The 12,174-nt window shown below is 36.6% G+C and overlaps 1 protein-coding gene across 1 annotated transcript in view; it reads left to right on the top strand.

The window, feature by feature from the left end:
* The window catches only part of WBP4 (WW domain binding protein 4), a 70,288-nt gene extending 58,753 nt beyond the window's left edge, over nt 1–11,535 (top strand). The window contains exon 10 of the mRNA XM_047868341.1: nt 10,229–11,535. Within this exon, the coding sequence (XP_047724297.1) occupies nt 10,229–10,439 (211 nt within the window). The 3' untranslated portion in view covers nt 10,440–11,535. The remainder of the gene's footprint in view (nt 1–10,228) is intronic.
* Nucleotides 11,536–12,174: the final 639 nt, after the last annotated feature.

The following is a 12,174-nucleotide window of genomic DNA, read 5'->3' as shown; positions in this document are numbered from 1 at the left end:
TCTGTCTCTCTCTGTCCCAAAAATAAATAAACGTTGAAAAAAAAAAAATTTAAAAAAAAACAAAAAAAGACATAGAGTGACAGAATGGATAAAAAAGCAAGACCCATCTATATGCTGCCTACAAGAGACTCATTTCAGACCTAAAGACACCAGAATCAAAGTGAAGGGATAGGGAAATGTTTATCATGCAAATGGATGTCAAAAGAAAGCCCAGGTGGCAATACATGTATCAGACAAAATAGGCTTTAAAATAAAGACTGTAACAAGAGACAAAGAAGGACACTATATAATACTAAAGGGGACAGTCCAACAAGAACATAATACTTGTAAATATGCACCAAAAATAGGAGCACCCCAATACATAAAACTGTTAATAACAAAAAGAAAGTAATTGAAGGTAATACATTAATAGTAGTGTACTTTAAATTTTTTTTAACGTTTATTTATTTTTGAGAGACAGAGTGTGAACGGGAGGGACAGAGAGAGGGAGACACAGAATCTGAAGCAGGCTCTGAGCTGTCAGCACAGAGCCCAACACAGGGTTTGAACCCTGTGATGAGAGATTCAATGAGAAACAATGAGATAATGAGCTGAAGTCAGATGCTTAACTGACTGAGCTACCTAGGTACCCCTAAAGTAGGGCACTTTAACACCCCACGTACGTCAACAGATCATCCAAACAAAATCAACAAGGAAACACTGGCTCTGAATAACACATTGCACCAGATGGATTTGACACATGTATTCAGAACATTCCATCCTAAAACAGCTGAATACACACTTTTTTCCAGTGTACATACACCATTCCCCAGAATAAATATTATGCCACAAAACAGGTCTCTCATGGAAAAGATTGAAGTCATACCATGCATCTGTTCTGAACACAGTGCTTTAAAACTAAAAGCCACAAGAAAAAAACCTGGCAAGAGCACAAATACATGGAGATTTAATAACATGCTACTAAACAATGAATTGGTCAGTCAAGAAATTAAAGAGGAAATAAAAAATAACATAGAAATAAAATGAAAATACAATCATCCAAAATCTTTGAGATGCAGCAAAAGCTGTTCTAAGAGGGAGGTTTATAGCAATACAGACCTACCTCAAGAAGCAAGAAATATCTCAGATAAACAACCTTATACCTATAGGAGCTAGAAAAAGAAGAACAAAATCCAAACCAGTAGACGGAAGAAGTTTTAAGTGTTAGAGCAGAAATGAAATAGTAACTTAAAATACAGTAGAACAGGTCAATGACACCAGGAGCTTATTCTTTGAAAAGATCAACAAAATAAACCTTTTACCATACTTATCAAAAAAAAAAAAAAACCTCAAAATCAGCAGTGAAAGAGAAGAAATAACCACCAACATCACAGAAATACAAAGGATTATAAGAGAATATTACAAAAAATTATATGCCAGCAAATTGGACAACCTAGAAGAAACACACAAATCTCTAGAAACATATATATAACCTCCCAAACTGTCAGGAAGAAATAGAAAATTTGGACAGACCAATTACCAAAAATGAAATTGAATCAGTAATCAAAATACCTCCCATAAACAAAAGTCCAAGACCAGATGGCTTCACATGTGAATTCTACCATTTAAAGAATTAATACCTAGTCTTCTCAAACTATTCCAAAAATCAGAAGAGGAAGGAAAGGTTGCATATTCATACTATGAGGCCAGGATTACCCTGATACCAAAACCAGATTAAAACACTGCAGAAAAAAGAATGATAGTCCAATGTCTCTGACGAATATAAATGCAGAAGTCCTCAACAAAATATTAGCAAACTGAGTCCTACAATACATTTTAAAAATCATTCAGGGGCGCCTGGGTGGCGCAGTCGGTTAAGCGTCCGACTTCAGCCAGGTCACGATCTCGCGGTCCGTGAGTTTGAGCCCCGCGTCGGGCTCTGGGCTGATGGCTCAGAGCCTGGAGCCTGTTTCCGATTCTGTGTCTCCCTCTCTCTCTGCCCCTCCCCCGTTCATGCTCTGTCTCTCTCTGTCCCAAAAATAAATAAACTTGAAAAAAAAAAAAAAAAAATTAAAAAAAAAAAAAAAATCATTCACAGTCTAGTGGGATTTATTCTGAGGATGAAAGGGTATTTTAGTATTCCCAAATTAATCAGCATGACACATCACATCAATAAGGGGAATGATAAAAAGCATGTTATCATCTGCACAGATGCAGAAAAAGCATTTGACAAGGTACAACATTTATTCATGATAACCCTCAACAAAGTAGGTTTAGAGGGAACATAGTTCAATAATATAATAATAATAATATAATAATAATATAATATATATTATAAAATAATATAATATAATAATAATAATAAAGGCCATGTATGGAAACCCCACAGTGAACATCATACTCAGTGGTGAAAACCTGAGCTTTTCCCTTAAGATCAGGAGAATGACAAGGATGTCCCCACTCACCACTTATATTCAACATATTGTTGAAAGTCCTGGACACAACAATTAGACAAAAACAAAAAGTATTCAAATTGGAAAGGAAGAAGTAAAATGTTCACTGTTTGCAGATAACATGATACTATATGTAGAAAACACTAAAGTTCCACCAAAAAACTACTAGAACTGGTAAGTGAATTCATTAAGGTCACAGGATACAAAATCAATATATAGAAATACGGGGCACCTAGCTGGCTCAGTCAGTGGAGCATGCAATTCTTGATCTCAGGGTCGTGACTTCAAGCCCCATGTTGGGTGTGGAACCTACTTAAAAAATGTTTTTCAGAAATCTGTTACATTTCTATACACATAATGAGGTAGCAGAAAGAAGTTAAGGGGAAAAACCCCTTTTAGTGTTACACCAAAAAATAGTAGAAACCTAACAGTAAACTTAACCAAAAAAGTAAAAGAACTAAACTCCCAAAAACTATGAAACACTGGAAAAAAAAAAAAGCCTATGAAACGCTGATAAAAGAAATTGAAGAGGACACACACAAATAGAAAGACATTACAAATATTGTTAAGATGTCCATACAACAACAAAAAAATCTGTAGATACAATGCAATCCCTATCAAAATACCAACAGAATTTTTCACAGAACTAAAATAAATACTAAACTTTGTATGGAACTACAAAGACCCCAATAGCCAAAGCAGTCTTGAAAAAACAACAAAACTGGAGGTATCACAACCCCAAATTTCAAGATATACCACACACCTGTAGTAATCAAAACAGTATGGAATTGTCACAAATACAGACACATATATCAATAGAACGTTATAGAAACCCAGAAATGAACCCACAATTATATGGTCAATTAATCTTTGACAAAGGAGGAATGAATATACAATGGAAAAAAGTCTCAATAAATGGTGTTGGGAGAACTAGATAGCTACATGCAAAAGAATGAAACTGGACCACTTTGTTACACCATACACAGAAATAAATTCAAAATGGATTAAAGACCTAAATGTGAGACATGAAACCATAAAAATCCTAGAAGAGAGCACAGACAGTAATTTCCCTGACATTAGCTGTAACAATTTCTAGATAGGTCTATGGAGGCAAGTGAAACAAAAATAAACTACACCAAAATAAAAGCTTCTGTACTGCAAAGTAAACAACGAAGGAACATGAAAGCCTGCTGAATGGGAGAAGATATTTGCAAATTACATATATGATAAAGGATATCCAAATATACAAAGAATGTATACAACTCAACAAAACAAATATTCCAGTTAAAAAATGGGCAGAAGACATGAACTGACTTTTCTCCAGAAGAGACCAACAGATGGCCAACAGACATATGAAAAGATACTCAATATCACTTATCAGGGAATTGCAGATCAAAACCACAATGAGAAATCTCTCACATTTGTCAGTATGGCTGAAAACTAAAATACAAACAGTAACTGTTGGTGAGTATGTGGAGAAAAACTGTTGATTCCTGCAAACTGGTACAGCCACAGTAGAATATAGTATGGAGATTCCTCAAAAAATTAAAAATAAAACTATCATATGATCCGCCGATTTCACTACTGGATGTTACCCAAAGAATACAAAAACACTAATTTGAAAAGATATATGCACCGCTATATTTATTGCAGCACTTCTTACAATAACCAAACTATGAAAGCAATGCAAGTGTCCATCAGTAGATGAATGGATAAAGAAGAGGTTGTGTATACATACAATGGAATAGTATTCAGTCATTTAAAAAATGATATCTTGCCATTTGCAGCATCGTGGGTGGATCTACAGGATATAATGCTAAGTGAAATAAGTCAGAGAAAGACACATACTGTATGATTTCACTCATATGTGAAATTTAAGAAACAAATGAACAAGGAATAAAAGACAATCCAAAAAAAAACCCAGACTCTGAACTAGAGACCAAAGTGATGGTTATCAGAGAGGAGATGGGCAGGAGGGGTGGTGCATGACACAGGTAAAGGGGATTAAGAGTCCACTTATCTCAATGAGCACTAACATACAGAATTCTTGAATCACTGTATTATACACCTGAAACTAATACTATACAGAATTCTTGAATCACTGTATTGTACGCCTGAAACTAATACTATATGTAATAAAAATTTTAATAAAAAATAAAATAGGCATCCCAGTCAGTTGTGTTTTTGTTTTTCTGCAAGTCACAGCTTTCTAATTTAATTTTGAGTAAAGCAAGTTTGTGAAGATTAAAAGTTTCCCATAATAGCCATTGAGGTTCAAAATTACTTTTGGCTAAGTTGATCCATTTAGTTATAAATATACATGCATGAAGACGATAGATTTTTTTTTTTTTTTTTTTTTTTTTTTTTTTTGAGAAGAGAGGGAAACAGAATCCCAAGCAGCCTCTTCCCTGCCAGCACAGAGTCCAACATGGGGCTCTAACCCACAAACCGCAAGATCATAACCTGAGCTGAAGTCAAGAATCAGACACTTAACTGACTGAGCCACCCAGGCACCCCAATAAGAGACCCTTTTTTTTTTATGTTTAGTTTTGAGAGAGAGAGCGAGCATGAATGGGGGAGGGACAGAGAGAGAGAGAGGGAGACACAGAACTTGAAATGGGTCCCACGCTCTGTACTATCAGCACAGAGCCCAACGTGGGATTTTTTGGTTCTTATTTTAGAGAATGAGTGAATTGGGGAGAGGGGTAGAAGGAGAGAGAGAATTTTAAGCAGGCTCCATGCTCAGTGCAGAGCCCAATGCAGGGCTTGATCCCACTACCCTGGGATCATGACCAGAGCTGAAATCAGGAGTAAGATGCTCAAGTGAGCCACAGGCACTCCAGAACGTTAAATTTTAAACATAAAACCAGCCAGAGTCCCAGAAACATGAGAAGTGGGGGGTACCCTCAAGCATTTTGATAACTGTTCTCCCATTTCTTAGAGGCTTTTCTCTAGAGCAGAAAGAAATTTCTAAACACAGTTTCAGGGCGCATGGATGGCTGTCAGTTAAGCGTCCAACTTTGGCTCAGGTCATGATCTTGCAGTTTGTGAATTCGAGCCCCACATCAGGCTCTGTGCTGACAGCTCAGAACCTAAACCTGCTTTGGGTTCTGTGTCTTCCTCTCTTTTCCCCTCCTCCACTTGTTCGTTTTCTCTCTCTCTCTCTCTCTCTCTCCCAAAAAATAAAACATTTACAAAAATAATAAAAAAATAAACAGCACAGTTCCAACAGGAACAGTCTGGTTCTAAAAAGGAGTCAGACCAAAGGCTAGAACAGTTTCAGTAGGCACAGTCTGGTTCCAGGCAGGAGTCAAGCCAGAGACCAGCATGGTTTCATCATGAAGAGTCTCGTGTCCTAAAAGGAGTCAGACCGAAGGCCACACAAGTACTCTCAGAGATTGAAAAAACAAAAACACAAGGCCTGAAAACAGATTGCAAATGAAGCCTGGAGGCTTAAACACAAAACAGGGCACTCAAAATCCAGGAGAAAACTTACCTTCAAACTCTGTAGGTGGTGAGAAGACAGCGTACCCAGTTGGCTCTGTAGATACCGTCATCTCTTCGCTCACCAGCCTTAGAGTTGTTGAAGGTCTTCACTAGATCTCATTTTTGATCATCAAGTAATGCTGACTTTAAAAATAAAACTGCCAGGGGCACCTGGGTGGCTCAGTTGGTTAAGCCTCTGGTCTCTTGATTTTGGCTCAGATCATCTCATGGTTCATTAGTCTGAGCCCCATGTGGGGCTTCATGCTGATGACACAGAGCCTGATTGGGATTCTCTCTTTCCTGTTCTCTCTACCCCTCCCCCATACTCACTGTCTCAAAATAAACTTTTAAAAATAAATAAGATTGCCAGTTATTTTACCAGCAAAAAAAAAAAAAAAAAAGGTTTATTCAGTAATACTAGAGAATTGCAGTCCAGGACAAACAAGATAGGGCAAAACGATAGGCAAGAATTCAGAAGGAAGGAGAGGAATGCCCTTTAATAAAGAGGAAAACAGGATGTTGAGAAAGCTGTTATAAAAAAAAAAAGTCCATTAGAGTAAATTGGGAACTGGAAGTATAGTGGGTTTTCACTGGCTGAGGTGTCAGTGTCTCATTGGCTGGATTGTTGCTTGGGGGAGGAGGAAAGCCTTTCTTCCTCCTGTTGGGATAGCAAAATAGTATCCTTGTGCAAAGTCCCTCTCTTCCCCTTAGGTCTGGAATTGAGAAGTGAGAAGTTGTGAGAGCTTGCCCTGCTGGCCTGACTCCATTCTAAATGAGATTTCCTTAAAAAAAAAAAAGGTTTCCTTTAATTAATTTTCACATTTTAAAATATGCATGTGGCAGGGGTGTTTATTTTTTCACCTTTATTATGTTGTGTTCAAATACTATGACCTTTACAGTTCTTGCATTTTGAATTTGGAAATGAGTATGATTTTGTGGAAGTGCTTGTATAATTATTTTTTGTAACTGTTCCAAAGTTATTTGAATAGACGTTTCTCTGTAATAGATTTACTTGCAGTCTCTTACCTTTTCTTTCAAATACAAACTTCTTTTAAATCTGTCATAAGGATATATATCCTACTTTACTGCCACTTCTGTTAACCTCCACTTAGGAACTTCGTAGAACCATCATTTCAAAGATGGAACCCTTCTCTATTTTATCTTTCCCATAATTCCCCTTAAGAAATGCTAGGGGCGCCTGGGTGGTTCAGTAGGTTAAGTGCCCAACTTGATTTCGGCTCAGGTCATGATATACAGTTCGTGGATTCAAGCCCCGCATCAAGCTCGGCACTGGCAGTGCAGAGCCTGCTTGAGATTCTCTCTCTCTCCCCACTTCTCTGCCTCTACCCAGCTCTCTTTCTCAAAATAAATAAACTTAAAAAAGAAGACTGTTACAGCTTGATTACTCTAACAAGATATAATATGAAGCACCAAGATTCAAATGAAATAAATGAATCTCACATCAAATTTTCTTGGATACAGATTCATTTTTCCAGTGACCAAACCCTGCTACACTTCATTCCTCAAATGTTTCTCTCCTTGGCTAATAGAATTTCTTAGTTTCACCTGGAAGCAGAGTGGTCTAGGGGAAAAAAAGACAGATTTTAGGTCAGAAAGGCCTGGGTTTTAATCCAAGCTCTACGTACATAACAGTTTGATCAAGTTATTTAACCTCTTTAAACCTTAGTTTCCTCTCCTGTAATAAAAGAATAAAAGCCAAGAATTAATACTGTATCAACTGCAGGGGCTACTAACCTTAGAAAAAGCACCATCGTTGGCAGTCTAAAAGAAAATAGAGAAGTAGTAAAAATAAATAAAAATGGCGTTTATTATATATGTATATAATTCTGTATGTATATAATCAATTATATATAATTATATTTATATAGCATATTAATATATAAAACATTTTATATAATATATACATTATGTATATATATATATATATTTTTTTTTTAAGTATTTGTTCTTTTGAGAGAGAGAGGCAGAGAGAGAATTCCAGGCAAGCTGTATACTGTCAGTACAAAGCCCAATGCAGGGCTCAAACTCATGAACCATGAGATCATGACCTGAGCTTAAACCGAGAGCCAGCCACTTAACCGAGGCACCCAGGAGCCCCTAACATATATTTTTAATACAGTAAAGAAAAGTTTTGGAAGGCATGTTTTCAAAACAAATCAGATATAAGACCAGTTCCAGTGAGAATCCCTATTTGCTGCATCCCCTCATCAGATTTTGAGGAAATGTTTATCACATTATGATCTAAGATAGATTCTTTCTCAAGTGTTTGTTATGTGGAAAAGTTTTGTTTTAGTTTTGAACTAGCCATTACTAGCCTGAAATTTTATTTTTATACTTATATTCTCTTTTTGTTTTATTGTAAGACTAACAAATTTCCAAACTGTTTTTACATTTTAAAAAAATTAGTGGTGCCTGGCTGGCTCATTTGGTAGAGCATGTGACTTGATATCAGGGTTATGAGTTTGAGCTCCACAGTAGGTGTAGAGATTAAAATCTTAAAAAATATTTATTACAATGCCTAGACACCTATTTTTTTAAACCTGTTTTTATTCATGTGTATATAGGATGGGACATGAAAAGATTTTGTAAAACTATTTTTACAGGCCTTTCTACAGAGTCTTTCTGAGAGGGAAGCAAATTTGTTTTCATGTACTTTTAAGATAATTGACCAGATAGCATATATTAAGTTTTAGCCAACACAAACAAATGGAAAGATATTCCATGCTCATGGGTTAGGAGAATTGATATTGTTAAAATGTCCATACTATTAAAGCAATATACAGATACAATATAATCCCTATCAAAATACCAACAGCTGGGGCGCCTGGGTGGCGCAGTCGGTTAAGCGTCCGACTTCAGCCAGGTCACGATCTCGCGGTCTGGGAGTTTGAGCCCCGCGTCAGGCTCTGGGCTGATGGCTCAGAGCCTGGAGCCTGTTTCCGATTCTGTGTGTCCCTCTCTCTCTGCCCCTCCCCCGTTCATGCTCTGTCTCTCTCTGTCCCAAAAATAAATAAACGTTGAAAAAAAAAATTAAAAAAAAAAAATACCAACAGCATTTTACACAGAACTAGAACAAATAATAAAATTTGTATGGAACCCTAAAAGACCCCAAATAGCCAAAGCAGTCTTAAAAAAAGAAGAATATAGCCGGAGATATCACAACCCCAAATTTTGAGTTATACTACAAAGCTGTAGTAATCAAAACAATATGGTATTGGCACAAAAATAGACACACAGATCACTGGAACAAAATAGAGAACTCAGACATAAACCCGTGTTTATATGGTCAATTAATCTATAACGAATATTAACCAGTTAATCTTTTGGTTTCAAGTGATAGAAACTCAAGTTACCTTAAATAAAAAATAGGTTGTTAGTTCAAAGATTCCCAGGAAGGTTCTGCCTACCAGGCTGTGAGAAGGGCAGGAATTGGACTCAGCCTGAGGGGTTACTAGAGCAAGTCTTGAAACATTGGCAGGATTCTCTTTCCCCCTGCTGCTCATTGCTCCTTTTCCCTATAAGCCACCTTTATTCTCAACCATTGCAGGATTCCTTTAAATAGGAAGATAAATAGTTCCCCACAAGTTTTACACTCTTAGCCACTAAACAGTTAGTTAAACATAATGGTCTTTCTGGGCCATGTTCAAAAAGCTCATGGGTGGGACTGATGAGTGTGGCATGACTTAGTTGCTCTTTCAGGGACCAGTTGACTGTGTGGAGGGTGGAATAGTGTGATAGGTTCATGTCAATCAGGTACCAATCTCTAGACTAGTCAACCGATTACTTTCACTAATCATGTGGGTGGCTAGATCTTAGATAGAAAAGGAGTGCTAGGCAAACAGCCATGTAGAGTCTCCTACCCTAGGACAGTGGGATTCCATGGTTTTCATCATGTTCTCTGTAAGCCCCCAGAGCCCTTGTCAGTTCATGGCAAAACCAGTTTTCCATAAATAACTGTCACATATCCACCTTTGCAACTTGTACTGCTAGTTCTGTATAAGCACAAGCATTTCCTTTGATGATACATGCTTTGTGCAGAAGGAATAAAAGAACAGAATTTAAAAGAATAGAAAAAAAAGAACTTTCCAGACACATATCCCCCTAAATAGGTACTCTGTATTTTAAATAATATTTTTCAAGTATTCAAATAGTATTTTTCAAGTTTCCTACTTTGAAATGACTTTTAACTTCTATCATTAGAAAGATGATCCTGGGCTTTTGGTGGACTCAAAGGTTAGGTAAAGGTTTGTCTTAGTCTAGTAAATAATGGTTTATTCTTTCTGTTTCAGTGAGGAGGTAGATTTTGAACTTCCATGCACTGAAAATGAGTGTGTATCAACTTCAGAACCTGATATTGGTGGACAATCTAAAATGGTATTTAAAGAAAAAACAGTCACTTCTCTTGGAATCGTGGCAGATGGAGTGGCCCCAGTCTTTAAAAAGAGAAGAATTGAAAATGGAAAATCTAGAAATTTAAGGCAACGAGGTGATGATCAGTAATTGCAAAAGAGCTTTTTGTACCTGCTTTTCAGACCGCATGGAGACTATACATCTTGAAGCTCCTCTGTGTTTGTTTAAATGCTAAAAATTTAGATTTATTCTAAATGTATTTTCTGTGAATCTAAAATAAATCTTTTTTTCATGTGAAACTTATTTTTGCTCCTAAAATGGAAGCCTACCACCACATTTCATTGTAATACAGTGTATTATATTGAGTGTCTAAAAATGCTAATTATGTCATAATATAAGATGCTATGTATCTGTTACTTAAAACATGGAAAAACAAGGCCTTTATTCCATTCTTACTCATAAGCACATTCTTATCCTGCACCGAAAATGCATTACTTTTGCACACTGATACTAACTTATCCAAGAAGTAAGAATCAGACCACATAAGAGAAGATTCACAGGCCCATGATGGTTCAGTTCTAAGGATTCTGTCAAAAGGCTGATACAGAATGTTTATGTGTGTTGGCCTACCATACCCAGTTTAAGGCTAAGGGCCAAGAACCAGGACTGCAACTCAGGAACTTTAAATGTAGTGCTTAATATGGAATGAAATTTGGACCAAAGGTAGAAATGTGTATTTCCCCAGTTTGGTTCAAAGCAGCAAGCATTGTTTAAACATTATTACTTACCTTGAGCTAGGCATTATGCTAGGAGCTGAGGATATAAAGATGAATAAGATATATCCCTGTTCTTCATGATTTCACATGCTAGCATAGTCCTTCTCTCAGTCATGCACTCTGTTTCAAACAGCCTTATATATACTAGAAAGTAATTTTTCAGGCTTATTTAAAGCTATGTAGATAAAGGCTTGAACAAAAGTACTATGATCTCTGACTTCAGTAAAGTTTTAGTATTCCCTTAGACAAATTGAAAATATCTTTTCTGGTTACATTTCTTAACAAGTAGGATTTTCTTATTTTATCCATTTGAAGATGGTTTCTTCCCTTTATTACTCCAAATTCTTAAAATTATATTTTTTATAAATTGTACAGTATTTAACGTTTGGTAGTAAATATTTGTCTTTTTAAGTTTACTAGTGTACATGTAAGAAAATGATAGCTTATTAAAAACTTTATGAACGAGTTAATTAATATTGGATTGGATTTTTTTTTCTAATACTGATCAGAGTTAACAGCATTGGTGAAACAGTATTTGGACATTTGACTATATTTGATCAGTCTACTTATTTAGGTATTTCATGAATACATAGCGTATGAAGAAATATTTTAGGTTCTCAATAGTGCATTTGTCATCTACCTAAGCAGTACATTTTGGTGCTCGACTGCCCTTAATTGGAGAAGGTAATAAGACCATAAATGGAATGCTACTTTATTTTACCCCCACGTAGCTCATACAAAATATGCAAAAAACATACCTTATCATCAGGAGCTTGGGAAGATGGTGGATTAAGAGGACCCCAAGCTCACCCTGTCCCACATTTACAACTAGATACCATCCATATCCAGGTCAATAAACCAGAGAATGATCTGAAGACTGGCAGAACAAACCACAGCTAAATATAGACGTGGCGCTGCCTCTCAGGTCAGGACGGTCAGCTAGGCAGAGGGAGGCTGCCAGCAGGAGAGAGGGAGCTCTCCTGTATGGAGAGAGCAGAGATACAGGCCATCGCACACAAGGAAAGCTAATCCCCATAAGGTTGGCTTTAAAAACCAACCTATGTTTGTAAAACCAGTGGGACTTGGATCCTGGAGTCAGCCAACTCTGC

This window comes from Prionailurus viverrinus, chromosome A1 (genome assembly GCF_022837055.1).
Source record: "Prionailurus viverrinus isolate Anna chromosome A1, UM_Priviv_1.0, whole genome shotgun sequence".
Classification (NCBI taxonomy): domain Eukaryota; kingdom Metazoa; phylum Chordata; class Mammalia; order Carnivora; family Felidae; genus Prionailurus; species Prionailurus viverrinus.
Note: the sequence above shows the minus strand (reverse complement) of the source record. Positions and strands in the feature narration are given on the sequence as shown.